The 17,898-nt window shown below is 48.9% G+C and overlaps 1 protein-coding gene across 1 annotated transcript; it reads right to left on the bottom strand.

Moving 5' to 3' along the window:
* Positions 1 to 2,927: 2,927 nt before the first annotated feature.
* LOC135877882 (omega-hydroxyceramide transacylase-like) lies at positions 2,928 to 17,684 on the bottom strand. The gene is made up of 6 exons (XM_065403410.1): positions 17,483 to 17,684; positions 10,824 to 11,056; positions 9,054 to 9,119; positions 6,665 to 6,874; positions 5,279 to 5,339; positions 2,928 to 3,184 (listed from the first exon to the last, which is right to left on the bottom strand). Exons 1-6 carry the CDS (start codon positions 17,682 to 17,684, stop codon positions 2,928 to 2,930), a joined length of 1,029 nt encoding a protein of 342 aa, XP_065259482.1.
* Between the last annotated feature and the right edge of the window lie 214 nt (positions 17,685 to 17,898).

The following is a 17,898-nucleotide window of genomic DNA, read 5'->3' as shown; positions in this document are numbered from 1 at the left end:
TTCTTCTGTTTGTTTTAAACCTGCTGCCTATTAATTTCATTTGGTGACCCCTAGTTCTTGTGTTATGAGAAGGCATAAATAACACTTCCTTATTTACTTTCTCCACACCAGTGATGATTTTATAGACCTCTATCATATCCCCCCTTAGTCTTCTCTTTTCCAAGCTGAAAAGTCCCAGTCTTATTAATCTCTCCTTATATGGAAGCCGTTCCATACCCCTAATAATTTTTGTTCCCCTTTTCTGAACTTTTTCCAATTCCAATAGATCTTTTTTGAGATGGGGTGACCACATCTGCAGCAGTATTCAAGATGTGGGTGTACCATGGATTTATATAGAGGCAATATGATATTTTCTGTCGTCTTATCTATCCCTTTCTTAATGATTCCCAACATTCTGTTCGCTTTTTTGACTGCTGCTGCACATTGAGCAGATGTTTTCAGAGAACTATCGACAATGACTCCAAGATTTCTTTCTTCAGTGCTAACAGCTAATTTAGACCCCATCATTTGACTCACCTCTTACTAAGAGAAAACATCATCTTTGTAGGAAGCTTATATGACATAAGACACTGTGATATTATCTCAGCCACCGAGTCCAGCAATCCAGATGCCTTCTGCCTCTCCCGGGCAGCTGGAGTAACAGCCAAATGCCAATAACAGATAAACAAACACAAGGCTTTAAAAAATTACTCATAATTTATGGAGCAAATTCAGCTAAAGGAAACCCCAAAATGAATAGTTTCCTGAAAATTGTGCTGAGTCTAAACACCCTGGCCTACCCTCTAAGAGAGAATTTCCTTTAAAAGGCTGAACTGTCAAAGGGAAGTAAGGAAATTAGGCACCCGAATCCCATTGGAATCCAATGGGAGTTGGACACAAACAATTTGTCCCCTGTGCAAAGCCCACCTTCGCCCCAGTTTTGGTTATAGCTCTATCCCAGTGATGGTCTTTGACCCCTCTGTTGCGCATAGCAATAGATATTAGTGTTATACTTGTCGCTTGCCTGCGCTATGGGCATTGACTGGGTCTTTAGTTCCCTCGGAACTTCAGAGAAATGGAAACAAGGTTGGAATGCACCAAAAATGTGTCAGGAATTTTCAATCTGTGGCTGCGACTTTATACACACTTTCCATTTATATGTATACACACGCGTTCACACACACACACAATTTACTATAGTTCACCATCGAGCAGCAATCAATGTAGCAACCCTAACGTTTACCATACTCACTCTCCCAACATGCATTTACCCCAACTGCAACACACATCCCAGACACAGGGGGCTGGATCAGCTGTGCATCTGGAATGGGGACCATGACAACAAAATGAGTGTCATCACCGTAGCATCACCCTCCCCCATTGCTCCTGACCCCACCGAGCACCACCACTGGATAACCACAGTAGGTAGGTTGAGTGGGGTGGAGCCACAGGTCAGCTGTTCTCAGCGGTATCGTCCTTTGTTGTCCCCGGGAATATCTGTGCACACATCCATGCTTCGATGAGAGATTGGCTTGAGTAGATGTGACACAGACACTCCTTGGCAAAGGCTCCTCCCCCTGTTCTTTGCACACAACTCTCATGTCACGCCTGACAAACTTATTACACCAAACACGTCTTGCAGGATATTTATCCATAAAGCGTAACATGAAGGTATCTACAGAAAGCTCATCAAGACTCATGATCAGTGTGAGATGTATGTACGGAAGACATTTAAAGGATAATGTATTTATATTGAAAGTCTGCTTTATGGAGTTGGAGGGAAAGTTAGTCACCAGGGGATAATGTGTCTTGGTGATGGCCCATTTAGCCAGGAGAGAATTGTTACCCCACCCTGCTTAGCCAGTGATGCAATGCAATGCAAGACTTCAATGGAAAACAATCAAAGACAATTCCAAACAATTGAAACCACTGGAAGATACAAAAAGAACATTACAAAAAGACACAGGTTGACCCTGTCTATGAACAGAAACAAAAGTCTGTTCCAGTCTAACAGAGGGTAGGCAAAGGCACGCTGTATTCATTCACTGAGGAAACATCTTAAGGAGCAAGGGGAGGCTTTCATGAACGTTTGGATCCTGGTTCTTGTGAAACCAGCCAGTTCTGCAACAGACTAATCTTTGAGGAGAAATCTTACTTTCTGAGATAGGAGAGGGAACTATTGATAAGTGTAGACCCAGGTTTGCGTTTTATGATTTTGCTTTGTATTGTAACCATTTGTTTCCAGCATTTTCTCTCGTTTCTAGTACCCTTTCTTAACCAAACCTACTTTTATTTTGTTACATGAGCTCACAAGTGCTGTGTGTTATACAGGAAGGGTGGTTTAAGGTGAAATGGGACACAGTGCACCTCTGGAGGCAAAGGATCTGGGATTTCTGTGAGCATCTAGTGTCAGGGGCTGGACATCACGGGGGAACGAGTCAAAGGGTCTCAGGGACTGGGGTGCACCTATTGATCACCTGCAAGGTGAAGTTAGGGCTGGCGTAGCCCGAGGCTGAAAGGCTGATGGTGGTAGGTAACTGACACCCACCCACCACAAGGAAGACCCCTTCTCCGTGGAGACAGGGGGTAGCAAGGTGACTGTCTGTCCGAGGTGCCCCAAGAACTGTCCCGGTAAGTAAGTGCTTCGGGATTTGGCTCCGTAATGATATTTATTAGGCATCTGTCCATCGAAAGAAGGGCTTAGCTGCTTTATTTCAAGCACAGCGAAGCAGATATAAAAGACATAGTAAAGCCATAAAAATCCCACTTGACTGCTGGGCTCAAAGGCCTTCACCTCGCTGAATGAGGCCTGGAATCTCTTCCCATCCCTCCCATACAATACAAAGCAAAACCTGGTAGGCCACATCCCTTCTCTTCCCGCAGCACCACTCCACAGATCCCAGGGGAACCATTACTCAGCTAGTGTAAAACTAACAGGAGGAAAGAAATCAGACTCCACTACCTTTGTGCTGGCGCGGGGGCAGCTGCGGCTGTATTTTCTGGTCTGTTCCATTGAGTGTCCCGCTCACAGCAGCAGCCTGCTTCGGGGGCAGGTCTCTGGGAGCTGGCCCGTTGGATTCCAGCCCTCCTGTGTCTGGGTTCCGGCATGAGGACTCCTCATTAGCTCGAGACAAGTCATTTTTACTGAGCAAACTGGCAAACCGGAAGGTCACCGTGTTGGCGGGATAATTTATACCAAAGGCATCTATGAGACATGACAACAAAGGGTAAAACTGTTCATAAATAGTCAGGTAAAACTAAGTGATGTTTGATTGCAGGGGATTATGTGGAAGATCCTGGTGACACTTCATGAGACTGGAAACATTAGGACACCTAATTCCCATCGACTTTCATGGCTTGTTGACTTTCACTAGAAGCCTGCCGTGCCTTTGTTAACTTCCCCCTCATAGCCTAAATGCACCTGGCCAGCAGGTTTGTCTGAGCTTCTGACCCACATCTCCTGGGGCTTTAGCAAAACCAAGGTTAGTGTTGATTCTTATTTCATGAGGCAGTGAGTTCCATAGGCTCCTGTGGAAGTTCTATTGCCTGTGGATACAAGCCTCCCTTTGCTGCTGGACAGTTCCCCCTGTTCTAGAGGAACATAGCTGTCATGGAAGGCCATGGTCAAAGAGAGTACAACAGAGAGATGTCTCCAGCCATATCAAATTGACCTTGTAGGTCTTATAGGGTTTGGGGTATGGAGCATTTGGATATTAACTTTTTCTATCTGTGTACGGTCCCTAAGGCAACTGTAACTTCTGGTTCTTGTTTTGAAGTTTTCAATTAATAAACATGAACAGAGAGAGATGACTCCAGTAGCCTAGTGAGAAGCAAGTCATTTGGATACATCGTTTCTGTATTGCTCAGTAGTGGAGGTGCAGGGGATTTAAAACCATGTGTTTTATCATTCCTCCTGCATATCAATCATAGAATCATAGAATATCAGGGTTGGAAGGGACCTCAGGAGGTCATCTAGTCCAACCCCCTGCTCAAAGAAGGACCAATCCCCAACTAAATCATCCCAGCCAGGACTTTGTCAACCCTGACCTTAAAAACCTCTAAGGAAGGATATTCCACCACCTCCCTAGGTAACCCATTCCAGTGCTTCACCACCCTCCTAGTGAAAAAGTTTTTCCTAATATCCAACCTAAACCTCCCCCACTGCAACTTGAGACCATTACTCCTTGTTCTGTCATCTGGTACCACTGAGAACAGTCTAGATCAGGCCTGCACAACATGCGGCCAGGGGGGCCGCATGCAGCCCACATGGGCTCACTGTGCGGCCCGCGGGGGGGTGAGTAGGCAAGCAGCGGGTGAGGGAGGGGGGCTGAGGAGGCGAACAGGCAGGCAGTGGCGGAGGGTGAGTAGGTGAGCTGGAGGGGTGGGGGGCTGAGGAGGCGAGCAGGCGGGCAGTGGCAGGGGGGCAGGTGAGCCGGTGGCGGGGGCTGAGGAGGCGAGCGGGCGGGCAGTGGCGGGGGGTGAGGAGGCGAGCCGGGAGGCTGAGGAGGCGAGCGGGCGGGCAGTGGCGGGGGGTGAGGAGGCGAGCCGGGGGGGGGGGGGGGCTGAGGAGGCGGGCAGTGGCGGGGAGGCAGGTGAGCCGGCGGCAGGGGAGGGGGGCTGAGTAGGTGAGCCGGGGCGGTGAGGGGCTGAGGAGGTGAGTGGGCGGGCAGTGACGGAGGGTGAGAAGGCGAGCCAGGGAAGGGGGGCTAAGGAGGCGAGCGGCGAGTCGGTGGCTGACCCGTTCTACTGATCTGGTCTGGCTCCCATCCCCTCTCCAAGGGTTGCAGCTGTCTGGAGATGCCTGCCTTTCACACCTTCCTCATTCACACCTCATTCATTCAACAGGGCAGTTGATTAGAAAGTGGAGGGAAGATCTTATTCTACTTCTAGCAAAAAGACATTTTTCTTTTACCTTAATTATACTACCTTAGGGGCCAGCTATAACATATTACCAAGGTTCAATACTGCTGTTTCAGCAGGGCAGCGCTGGGGAAGGAGGGCTTTTTTCCACGGGGCGGGCGGCACTTGGGGGGGTGTTGTGTTTCGGGGGGGGGGCTGGGGGGGGCTGGGGGGTGGTTTCGGCAGGGCTGGGGGGTTTCAGCCTTCAGCTGTTTTCTTTGGAGTAATATGGCCCTCGCCGCTTTACAAGTTGTGCAGGCCTGGTCTAGATCCATCCTCTTTGGAACCCCCTTTCAGGTAGTTGAAAGCAGCTATCAAATCCCCCCTCATTCTCTGTATGGCACGCAATGCCATACAGAGAATGCCTCCTGTCTGTTTATAGGCTCAGGGTAACACTTACTGTTCCTGTGTAAGAAAAGGACAGCATCCTGATACCCTCGAGAAAAAAACTCATTCAGGACCTGTGGAGGAAAGCACCCGGAATCAGAAAGAATTTCAGCTGCGGGAAGTGTTCTTCGAGGGGCAGAAGCCATGTCTTCTCTAATGCTGTTTGATACACCATGTGGGGAATTAACATCTGGGACTTGATCCTCAGCTGGCCTCAGTGCTTAAAGGGTCCCTGGTCAAAAGGGGCCATAGACCTGGCCAATAATACTTCTGCAACTCAAGCTGGTCACTGAGGGTTGCATAACCTGGAGGAAAAGCCCCTCTGATTGCTTGCCCTCCCCACTTCCCCACCTCCTGGGGTAGAGCAGCCAATCAGACTGTAATTTCTGGTTCTTGTCCTGCTGCAGGAAACAGGCAGAGCTACCCCCCAACTTCCCCAATGCCCTTTGCACTGGATGGGAAGAGGGAACAGAAAAAACGCACCAGCTCAGGGCAGCTACGCTCCCCCTTCTCCTCCAGTGAGCAACAGGTGCAGCACCTTTGCTCCTCCCCACTTCCCCCCATGCCACAGCACCTGGCCTGGGAAAGCAGGGGGCACCGGGGGGAGGGGAGGAGAAGACCCCCTGGGACCACCCCCAGCCCCAGCCTAGAAGGAAGGTGGAGGGGACCCTGGTGCAGGTCTGGGAAGGGGGGGGGGTCAGTATCCCAGGGGCGGCAGGAGGGCAAATGGATGTGAGGGCAGAATTGATGGGGAGCAAGAGAACAGGCAGCTGTGATGTTTCCAAGAGTTATGCCCGTCTACCTCAGCTGAGGATCGGGCCCATGGCGTCCGGAACTGGAGGTGCACATTAATCCCAGGACTGCGTGGCACAATCCTGGTTGGGTGGCACAGCAACAGATGTGTGCTGGGCCAGAGCTGCAGCTGGTGTAAACTGGCATTGACTTCAGTGGGGCTAGGCTGATTACGTTAGCTGAGGTTCTAGCCCCTCGTCTGCAGCGTAGAGATGTAGGGGGTCACCAGACTGGAGCAGACCCAAGATCTATCCCGTCCAGTATCCATCTCTGACAGGGGCCAGTCCCAGATGCTTCAGAGGAAGGTGTAAGAACCCCACAATAGCAGATGTGGGATAATCTTCCACCACCACCACCCACCTTTGAAGGTTTCAGCCTAATCCCTAATAGAGATCGATATAAGCCCTGAAGCATGGGATGGTGGGTCCCGAGCTCACTGGCTCTGATAGAAGTAGTGCCAGTGGGTAGGGGTACCAGCTCAAAGGCTATTTCATCTGGGACAGCTACCTAAAAAGGGACAATCCTGGGAAAACCTGGAGAGATGGGAACCCTACTTGAGGGTAAGATGATTGAGAAGCACTGGGGTACATTGGTAGGGACCACTTACCAGGTAGCTAGGTGGAAAGAGAGCATAGCTAATCCTGCACAGGTTTTCCACTGAGATCTGAATGCTGCTGTTAAAGATCTGAAAAGAGTAGAAGATAGCCGGGCAGTCCCGGGGACAGATGTCCAGCTCGCCTGTGAATGGGGACACCGTGATCACGGCCTCCAGGTCAGAACATGGTTGCAGGTTAGTGAAACCTCCGTCGACGTAGCGCTGAGGTAGAGGGTGGAAACAACAGGGGAGTTTGTTTGGAGAAGTTAAAAATAGGCAGCAGTGTCACAGCAATCAGGACAGGTGATCGTGTGAACAATGCAGGCCTTGTTCATTACATGTGGGTGTTTGAATAGGGTACCTGCAACCTCAGTTGGGATATGCAAATTAGTAGCATGTATAATAATCCCTACCTCTTATCTAGTGCTTTTCATCAGTAGATCTCAAAGTGCTTTATAAAGGAGATCAGCATCATCACCCCCATTTTATAGCTGGGAAACTGAGGCAGGGAGAGTTGATGTGACTTGCCCGAGGTCACCCAGCAGGCCAGTGCCAGGAATAGAACCCAGGCCACTGATCTCTGATCCCAAAGGACAAAAGATCAGCTTGCGGCTAAGGCACAGGAGTCCGGAAATGTGGCATGTATTCTTGCCTCTGCCACAGATTTCCTGTGTGACCTTGGACAAGTCACTTATCCCTTCGGTACCACAGTGGGGGGGACAATGAAATCTGCCTACCACCCAAGGGGTATTGTGAGACTGAATGCATTACTTGCTTGTAAAAGAACTTTGTAATCCTTGTAGGGGAAGTGCTAGCAAAGTGCAACGCACGTCTATTTTTAAAACATTCTGTGAATCCTTAAGGCACTGGGGGTGCCTTCAGGGCTGGCCACTTTGCTGCACTGTTTGCTTTGCTACGTTACATGGATAATTGTAGGGTGCATTGTGCCAATGAGGGAGGAAAGGTCTGTAATGGGGTCTGGATTCCTGGGAGGTAGGGTGACAAGATGTCCCGATTTTATAGGGACAGTCCCGATTTTTGGGTCTTTTTCTTATATAGGCTCCTATTACCCCCCACCCCCTGTCCCGATTTTTCACATTTGCTGTCTGGTCACCCTACTGGGAGGAGCTAGCCCCACCATACTCCTACCCCTATTTGGAACTTTGCCTATTCCCACAACCTGTCTTGCTTCTGCATGCCTCCTCCCACTGCCAGGTTCTCCCCACATAGCTATGGGCCAAGAGCTGAGAGGAGCAGCTTGGGAGAGAGACTTATTGGCTGGAGTCCAGGGCCTGCCTGCATGGGAGGTGTAGCCAGTGGGACATGAGAATGGATGGGAAAGTTAAACCAAACCCCACCCCTGTTAAAAAACACAGGTTACTATAGAGCAGCCATTATGGTAGCGAGTGGCCTGTTGCAATGAATATGATGACACAATCCGCGATGATTATTAAAGGCTTGTTGTCAAGATTATATAAAGGCAACAGGGCGGACGGACAGATGGATGAACATGGAATATCCAAAAAGCAACAGAGGGTCCTGTGGCACCTTTAAGACTAACAGAAGTATTGGGAGCATAAGCTTTCGTGGGTAAGAACCTCACTTCTTCAGATGCAAGAAGTGAGGTTCTTACCCACGAAAGCTTATGCTCCCAATACTTCTGTTAGTCTTAAAGGTGCCACAGGACCCTCTGTTGCTTTTTACAGATTCAGACTAACACGGCTACCCCTCTGATACATGGAATATCCAGCTACTCATGAGCCTGTTTGTCAAGCTTGTAAATACTAGACTCATGGCAGCACACTATGAGATCTCTGAATTTAAAGAGCTACTTAAAGGCAACATCCTGCGTCTTGTGCTTTTTTGTAGTGGAACTCCTGCTGGCTTTGGCAATTTCTGTATGGAACAATCACTTCCAACCCCCTAGGGAACTCTGTCCAGACTGTACTGAGCTGAATTCAACTCGCGGGTTACATTTGGGCTTTTATCCTCTCCGTGCGGGGTTCAAGAGACCCTGACATTTACAGCCAAAATCGAAATGGTGCGAAGCCACAGGGACTGAAACAGAGCAAACTAAAAGTCGTTGAAACAGGAATAATCAAAGTGAACCCCCAGCAGCAAGATTCCCGGAGCTATAGATCACATCACACCCACCGCAGGGAATTCATGGATGAAATTCAGTGACTTGGATTATGCTGGAGGTCTGACTTGATGGCCCATTGCAGCCTTTAGATCTATGGAATGGATAGACCCTTAGCTAGTGTAAACTGACAGAAGTCTGTGGAGCAACTCCTATTTACGCCAGCTGAGGATTTGGCCTTATGTCTGAGAGCAGAGTCTGGCAATAGATTGGTGAGGACAGAAATCGTATCCCCTGGAATATTTGCTAGAGAGCACTTACCACACCTCGGAAGGAGGGAGGGATGAAACCGCAATAGATAGGAACAAAGCAGCTGCAGATCAGTGCCTGTGAGGAGAAGAGACGCACAGAAGGGTCACAGAAAAGCATACTTCACCCCCAAACTTCCCCAAGTTGAGAGGCGATTGGATTTATTGCCCAGAGATTCGGGCTTCTTTACGGAGATACACTGGGACTGAGGTGCTGTGATCTGGATCCAAACTAGAGCCGGTCAAAACTTGGAATTTTCATTCTGGGAGAAATTCTGACATGTCAAAAATTTTATTTCATCCCAACACAAAAAGCCAACATTCCAAATTTCCCACGAAACCAAATTTCCAAAGCTTTCGTTTCAGAAATATCGAAACGACCCTATTGAAACAAATTGTCCCAGGGAGTTCAAAGTGCTTCATTTCAATACTGAACTATCATAGAACCAGGGTGGAAATGATAATGTCTAAAGGAAGCACTTTGGCCGTATCAAAATGAAACATTTTGATAATTTTGCATTGCAAATTGTGCTAAATCCGTCCGTTCCCACGAAACATTTCAATGTGGCCAAATCTGCATTTTCCAACAGAAAAATGTTCATCAGACAATTTTGACCAGCTCTAATCCAGACTTTTAAATGTGGGGTGGATCTTAGGGCCTAGTCGGTGATGCATCAATCTGTATTTAAATCAGGACAGGCATTGATAAGAACAGCATTAAATCCAACCTATTGGGGATGAGCGGGGGAAAGGGACTAGCATATAGGCTGCCTTCTGTCCCCTTGTTGGAATACAGCAGCACAGGTGGCCTGCTGGATTCTCCAAGCCCAAAGCCAAAAAGACTGATTGGGGGAGAAGGGCCAGCTGGAGCTGAGGCTGGTTGAGGGCCTGCAGCTGCCCTGAATGAGAGCCCAGCTCCAGGGGAGCAGCTGGGGGAAACTACTGCCTTGAGGAGGGCTGGAGTAGCTGTCTGGGAGGCAGCCCAGCTCCAAGGGAAGGGGCTGGGGATTTATGTCCTAAGGAGAGACGGGGCAACTCCACAGAGCACAACCCAGCAGCCAGAAAGATTTGCAGAAGCTCCTCAGGAGCTGGATGGGAAGAAGCCCCCCAAGATGACCAAACCACGGAGCAGGAGCAATGGTATCTTCACTCTGGCAAGGGATGCGGGGAGAAGGAAGGAGCAGCCCAGGAAGGTGGCAAGGGATTGGAAGGAGCGGTCCTGACCTGCCTTACACAGGGTCCCTGGGCTGGGAGAGGGCAGGCGGGGCTCCCCTGCCTCTTCCCCAACTGAGGAGACAGTATGAGCCTCAGGACTGAGAGAGGCAGCCTGGCAGTTGTGGAAGGGGAATGAGGCCTCGACATAAAGGCCCCTAGATGTGGGGACTTGGCTTGTTTAGACTGAATGGGGGACAAGGTTTGGAAAGTGCCATGGCTGGGAGGCAGAGGTCGCAGCCTGCGATAAGGTTAGAAAGCTCCACAAAAAGGGGCGCTAGGAACACTTAGCATGAGGGGGCACTCCCGCAGTTGGCACACACAGAACAGGCTGTTTCCAGGAGCAGGTACCAATGAGAGGTACTTTCTGGCCACGTCTGGTGCTCGTAACTTAATATGCTGCTTCTGAACCTAGGACCAGGGTGGAATCTCTGGACCGGGACAGAGGTGGAATTCTCTCCTCCCTCTACCTGTTCATGCACATTGACTTCACCTCTCCCTCATGAACTCAGCTTGTGGTTTTTTCTCATTTAATTGCATTGCAGGTGCAGCAGAGAGGAAACCCCGTTACCTGAATCAGATCCTCCTTCGAACTGAACTCAGAAACCATGACATTCTGTCCGTCCGTCACCCGGGTGAGGGAAATGTGCAGCCTCCCCGAAGCCACCTGGTGAGAGTTCTCTGGCAACATCTTGTACAATCCCTTCTGTATGGTGCGGAGTGTGTTGCACCCGGGAGACAGAGGGCCGAGAATTGTTTTCCTGGCGTCTCTCACCGCTTCATGGAAAGATTCTTTTAGGTCCTCTGATCGAGGGAGGGAAAACAGAGGTCGTTTATCACCAGTTTTCTTTAAAGGCCCAATAGTCCTAAGATTGTCCAACATGATACTCCTGTGTTTTCAGTCACGTATCATTTTGGCGAGCTGTAACCTTTTGGATGGAAATTGCCCACGTTCACTCACTGCCCTAAGTGGAATATTTTCAGAAAGTTTGATCGACAACAGAGCAGCTGTTTTTGAGAAAGAAGTTAATGACAAACAGGCAGTTTGGTCAACATTAATTATTTGTTGGTGTCCTTTTGAGCAGTGGTAGCATCTTAGGGTATGTCTACACTTCGTGCTGCTTGGGGGGAGATTCCCAGAAATTCCAGCCTGAGGAGACGTAGCCACAGTAGCTCTCATCAAGCTCCATGAGAGCTAGTGTGCGTATGTCTCCTCTGGCTGGGGCTCCGTGACAGTCTCGGGGTACCCAGGACTGAAAGTCGCTGTGTTATCCTCTGCCTCCACTGAGAAGGAGTCATTTCTGTGCCTGCCTGGGTGTCATCTCACTGACACCACCAGCCTGTCAGCCCCTCAAGCGCTCTCCTCTGAGCTACGCCAGCCCCAGCTTCGCCTTGTGGGTTAGCAATAGGTGTACCCTCGTCCCCAAGTCCCTTTGACATGTTCCCCTGTGATATGCCGCCCCTGATGCTGGCTGCTCACAGAAATCCCAGATCCTCCACCCCCAGAGGTCCAGTTTTACATTAAACCACCTTTCCTGTACAACACACAGCACTTGTGAGCACGTACCTTTATTTTGTTATAAGTATATTTAAGAAAGGGTAAAGATTTAACTAGACAAGAGAGAAAGTACTGGAAACAAATGATTACAATACAAAACAATATCATTAAATTCAAACCTGGGTCTATGCTTATCAATAGTTCCCTCTCCTATGTAATAAAGTAGGCTTTTCCCTCCTAGAGTTCAGGCTGTTGGAGAGCTGGCTGGTTTCACAAGAACCAGGATTTAAATGTTCGTGAAAACAGCCCCTCTCCACAAGGGATTTCCTCAGTGAATGGATTCAAAGGACTTCTCCTTCCTCTGTGTTATACTGAGACAGTCTTTCGCTTCTATTCACAAACAGGGCAAACGCCTGTTTTATAAGGTTCCTTTTCCACCTTCCAGTGGTTTTGATTGTTTGCAGTTACCTCTGATGGTTTTCCATTGAAAGTCTTGTTATTGCCAAGGCTAAGAAATTGAGCTTTGCATTACATCATCGGCTAAACAGGGTGGGGAGGCAACTCTTTCCTGCCTAAATGGACCATCACCAAGATTGTCCCCTGGTGACTAAAGCATACATACACTATAAATACATTATTGCTTAAATATTACCTGTACGGACATCTTGCAAAGATTATGAGTTTTACAAGTGACGAGCTTTCTGTGGATACCTTACATGTTACTCTTTATGGAGAAATATCCTGTAAGACGTGTGCTTGGTGTAATGAGTTTGTCAGGTCTGAGGTGAGAGTTGTCTGTGCAGAACAGAGGACCCTTTGCTTAAGAGCCTCTGTGTCACAGGATCACACACACACACACACAGGTCAAAGTGTAGACATACCCTTGGCAGCTTGGAGAAGGAAGGTGAAATTTGGCAGGGGGAAAACCCTGAGGTCACAGAAGTGCCTTTTTGCTCTCCCAGAGGAAATTCATCCAAATTCGGCCCCGTCATAAACCACAGGAAATAATCCTTTGAGTGACAATCAAAGGCCCGTTAGGGTTTGCACAACGATTGAACATTTTATCGAAATGCAGACTCGCGTTCTACTGGATTGTGCATTCTGCCAGGCCCCTCGGAGCCTTGGCATCATCTCAAAGCAGCCGCATGGAGCTGTGGCTTCCTGTGAGGCACAGAATGGATCTGCCTCCTCCTCCCACAATACCCTTTGGCCTAGAGGCAGGACACTGGGCTAGACACCAGGAGAAAGTGAGGTCTAGGTTTGCCTCTTGCACTGACTGGCCTTTGATGAGCTGTATTTCACATCCCTTCTTAGGGAGCACAGTCTCACATCGGTACCCGAGTCTCAGTCTGAAGACAGGGAAACTGAGGCCCAGAGAAGTTGCATAGGGCCATTTCTGGCACAGCTGGGACTGGAACAGTTCAGGAAAATCAAGCTGAGCCCTGTTGTTTCAGCGGGAGGCTCAGATGGGTCCCGAGTTTAGCAGAGGAGCTGAGTGTATGTGGGAAACTGCGGGAGTGGTGCCACCGATCTGTTTGGGTCAGATCATCCTGTCTTCTGATAAAATCCTGACTCGGGTGGCTCAGGAAGTAGAAATCGCTGTGAGAGGATCCTCATGTGATTCCCTCATGACCTCTCATCACAGGGTGGGGTGGGCTCTGCACTGTTCATCACCACATCCCTGTGAGGATAGGTAAATATTATCATCCCCCACTTCACATGGGAGGAAACAAGGTGTCGTTAATAATTACATCAGCCCTGTAAGGCCGATAGGGACTGGATATTCCTCATTTGATAGCTGGGGAAACTGAGGCACAAAGCCGGGACATGATTTGCCTGAGAGAGTCAATGTCAGAGCTCAGGAGTTCCTGGTTCCCAGTCCTGGGCTAAGAGCACTGTCCCTTTTCAGCAACATGAAGAGAGAGAGGGGAGAGGGCTGTGGAAGAATGGCTGGTGGCCTTTCAGCTCCAGCATTCGGCTGCTTACAGCTTAATTATACTTGGTCCTGATGTAGGCAGGCTCCCACTGAAGCAGTGAATAAGTGCAATACCTCAGGATCAGCATTGTGACTCCTGTAGATTAGAAACTTCCAGACCAGATCAGACCTGGGGTCCATCTAGGTCAAGATTCTGTCTCCTGCTTCACAGGAAGGTGCAAGAAACTCTTTGGGAGTAAGCAATGGGATAACCTGCCGCCAGGGGAAGTTTCTTCCTGACATCCGTTAGTTAGAGGTTGGCTCACACGCTGAAGCAGGATGCTTTGGATTAGGATCTGTTTATCTGGCCATGCAGAAGCGAGATCATTGGGAATTAAGCACACCCTTGGGCCCCCGTTCAAGCCCAAGATGATTTCATGTATAGCCAGAAGCACATTCAGCCCGTGATCCTGCAGAGATTTCTGCATGTGCTGAAGTTTGCACATGCACCAGTTCCACCGGCATCCAGGAGGCTCCTCACATGTGTAAAATTGAGCCACCTGCACAAGATTTTGCAGGGCTAGGGCCTAATCTGGCAAGAACAAAGCTCCCTTGGGCCCCTGTTCTGGCTGTCCCAGTGCAGCAACCCCTGAGATTGCTCTAGAAAGACGGGCAGACAGACAGATTAGACGGAGCAAAAATATCTTAGTGTCCTGAAGGCACTGGAGCAACCCAGGAATTAAGAGCAGTTATAAATGTTTGAGCAGATATTCCGGGCATGTGACATAACAACTAATGCTTTGCGGGGTCAAGTGAGGTGGTAATGGAGCTGAATTTCAGATCAAAGTTGCTTGAAAACCAAATGACAAACGTTTGTGACTTTTGCCATAATAAACCAGAGCGGCATGGACCTTCCTTTGGTCTGCAGCCTGACTAAACAAGAGGGCTCCAAACTGATCTCTGAGAGCCAGAGCTACTGGCTGTGATTGCCCAGGAGCGGGACAACCTGTGAGCTGGAGGATGCTATTGGACTGTACCATTACAGCTGCCTCCGCTATAGATTTCCTAGAGGTATCTTTCCCCTTGCAAGCACGGGAATATGCCAGTCAAGAACCACTGTCTTACAAGCAGCAGCTAAGATATTGGTACATAGATGGCTATGCATTTTTTTGTCTGCCTTAAAAAATTCTTTAAAAACAGCAAAGCTTGGGGTGTGTCTACATGGAGCAGGACTGTGCACTGCATGGGTGTGATTTCTAAAGTGCGTATTAACTGGTCCGTGTATACCTTGCTGGTGTGAACTAAAAGTTCCCTAGTGCACTTTAACATAGTGCCTTTAATTTTCTACACTAAAACCAGCACCTGGAGATAGACAAATCACCCAGGGGCTGCTCCTCTTGGTCCCATTGATGCCAATGAGACGTTAGCTGTTTCTTAAACAGGGGCAAGATCAAGCCCTTACGTTACAAGATCACAGGGATTTGGGGTACATCTACACTGTAATTCAGGCTGGCCCGAATCAGCTGACTCAGGCTCACAGGGCTTCGGGAAGTCTGTACGTACCCTTAGAGTGTTGCGGCTGGAAAAGGCATTGTATTCCTTGGAAAGGAAGATGCAGCCTCTTCTCCTGAGCGGGGAAGCATTTAGGGCTGAATGCTCAAAAGGATTTAGGTGTTCTCCACCTCAGGAAGGTGGGGTATTGATCTGAACAGGGATTTGCCACCTCACAAGTGGCTGCTCTAACCATTGGGCTATTCTCTCTAGCCCGCATAATTCTTTGAGAGCAGGAGTGAGAGCACAAGAATGAGAATGTGCCAGCCACCAGGCTATGAAGTCACTCACCCAGGTGGTGGGTGATCCAGGATCCAGTCCCCCTGTTCCAGGGAGCCGTTCATTTCTCCACAGTGCAACCACTTCAACAGGAGAGATTGAGGGGCCCCCTCCATTAGACTGTCCCAGAGCCCACTGGTTAGAGCACTCACCTGAGAAGTGGCAGATCCCTGTTCAAATCCCTTCTGAACCAAAGGTCTCCCACCACCCAGGTGAGGACCCTAACCATGGGGCTAAAAGTGGTGATGAAGGCTTTCCTCCTCCCAAGCTGTTTCATGTGAGCTCCCCTATGGGGGGGGGCCCACTCCGGTAGGCAGCCTCTGAGTGTGTCTGCTGGATTGGGCCCCTCAGACAACTTAGGCAGCCAAACGATTATCTTCCCCGGTTGATGAATCGCTCTGGAGCTTAGGCAGGAGATAGGCATCCGGACACCACAGAAGGGCAGCAGGGCATGTGCCCAGAGGCAGAAACATAGGCACTGAGGGATCCTTTACTGCAAAAACTTACGGTTTCAGCGGGAGTTTTGTGCATCACAGTGCTTCCAACACTGGGACTTAGACAGTTAAAACAGGGCCAGAGACGCCTGACTCCTTTTGAGAACTCCACCCCTACTGACTAGTCCAAAGAAACACTAAAACCTGACCACTGAATATAATGGTACCAGGCCAGAGGCTCCTCTGGTATCAGTTGGCGTAGCTCCGTTCAGTGGAAGGACATTGATTTATATCAGCTGAAGATTTGACTCACTGAGCACATGCAATGATCTAGATGGATACACAGGTCGAGATCCACAGCTGCTGTAAATCAGCGTCACTTTACTGATTTCAATGCACCCGTTACACCCGTTAAAGATCAGGGCCACTGGCTGAACAGGTGAAACAATATATTAATATACGTGGGTCTAGACTGGTGGCATGGAATTGCATTTCCTGGCAGGCCAGGTAAGGGAATGTCCAGATCTGGACAGGCCAAAGTGCTCTTCACATGTGTGCTCTCTAGGGAGTCTGCCAGCAGCCAGGGGTCGCAACCTTTCACGCGTGATGTGCTGGATTGTATTTAATAATCTCAAAATAAAAAACTGGGCATCCATAGGCAATATTCCAATGAAATCTTATAAACAAGTGATTATACAAATAGACTACAATGCTATTAAAACATCATGCTGTCAATATTAATTCTACTCTTAAAGCTATGAAATGAAAATAAGTTTAAAACGCACAAGAAATGCAGGCACGTCTAATTTCCCTGATTGCCTGAGATTTTGACAACTCCTTGGCATCATCTTTTTTTTCTGGAAAAGCACGAGGCAGAAAGCAATCAAACTAGCTACGGAAAGCACGTCGATTACTGATCGCTTTGTGTCTGAATGAACGTCTGATTAAAAGCGTACTGCTGTAAGTCGAAATGTATCAACACAGGCGAGCGCCAAGGTGTTTAAATGGAAAGGTTTTAAATTAAGTACATGGCAGGATGGTAAACAGAGGGAAAATAAACTGAGCTGCATCTGCCCACTCCCCATCAATCCTGCTGCTAGCCCGCCATCTGCCCAGCCCCCTCATCAGTTGTGGGGCCCCCAGCCTCACCTCTGCTCTTTTGGGGGTTCTTCAGCCCCCTCTCTGAGGCCAGGGGATGGATAAGCTAGGCTCCTGAGGGGAGGGGACGAGAGCTCTGCTTCTTCCCAGAAGGCTGGCGGTGGGCCAAACGGAAGACCTGTGGGGGCTGGATCTGGCCCATGAGCTCCCACTGAAGAACAATGGTTTAGATCCTCAGCTGCTGGAAAGCAATGTACCACTACTGACTTAAACACAGCTAGTCTGATTTACGCCAGCTGAGGATCTGGCCCTGTAGGTCCCCTGATGCTGAATGATTAAGTTATTAGTTATTGTATTATTATACAAATCATTCCTTTCTGATCCTTTCATGTCATTAAAATCCATGTTTTCATTATTATTATTATAATAAACATATACACCAAAGCCTTTCTTACCTAGGCTAGATTCACACACCACTGCTGCAGCTATAAGTGACCCAGCTGATGCTCCATAAACTTTGGATGCTGATTTTAGTATCTCAGGTGCCAATTCCAAGAGCGACTGGACCACCCCTATCTGGTAAAGTGCAAGAAAACCGCTGCCTGAAAAAGAAAGAGAGAAGGGGGTGCCGGTGCCATTTAGGTCTTCTTCAGCCATCCCAGCTGCTCAGTCTGCAGAGACGTGGTTTTGTTAGTGGGCAGGCGCTCTGTAACTTCGATGTTCAGTTTTGCTGTTACTAGCTAAACTCCGAGCCTGCTCTCTTTCCGCCCTTCTCTGACACATTCACTGCTTCTTTCGCGGTTGACACGAATGCCTAAGATGCACTTTTTGCCCTTCTGTGCCAGATCCCTGAGATGTTTTCAGATTCAGT

Source organism: Emys orbicularis, chromosome 4 (genome assembly GCF_028017835.1).
Source record: "Emys orbicularis isolate rEmyOrb1 chromosome 4, rEmyOrb1.hap1, whole genome shotgun sequence".
In the NCBI taxonomy this organism is placed as follows: Eukaryota; Metazoa; Chordata; order Testudines; family Emydidae; genus Emys; species Emys orbicularis.
This window is presented reverse-complemented; position numbering and strand designations above follow the sequence as displayed.

Excerpts from the sequence above, each read along its gene's own strand:
- LOC135877882 (XM_065403410.1), bottom strand. The coding sequence starts at position 17,684 with ATGGCTGAAGAAGACCTAAATGGCACCGGCACCCCCTTCTCTCTTTCT. Across the intron at positions 9,120-10,823 it reads CGAAGGAGGATCTGATTCAG|GCACTGATCTGCAGCTGCTT; the intron begins GTAACGGGGTTT and ends TTCTCCTCACAG. Across the intron at positions 6,875-9,053 it reads CTCCCTCCTTCCGAGGTGTG|CGCTACGTCGACGGAGGTTT; the intron begins GTAAGTGCTCTC and ends CCTCTACCTCAG.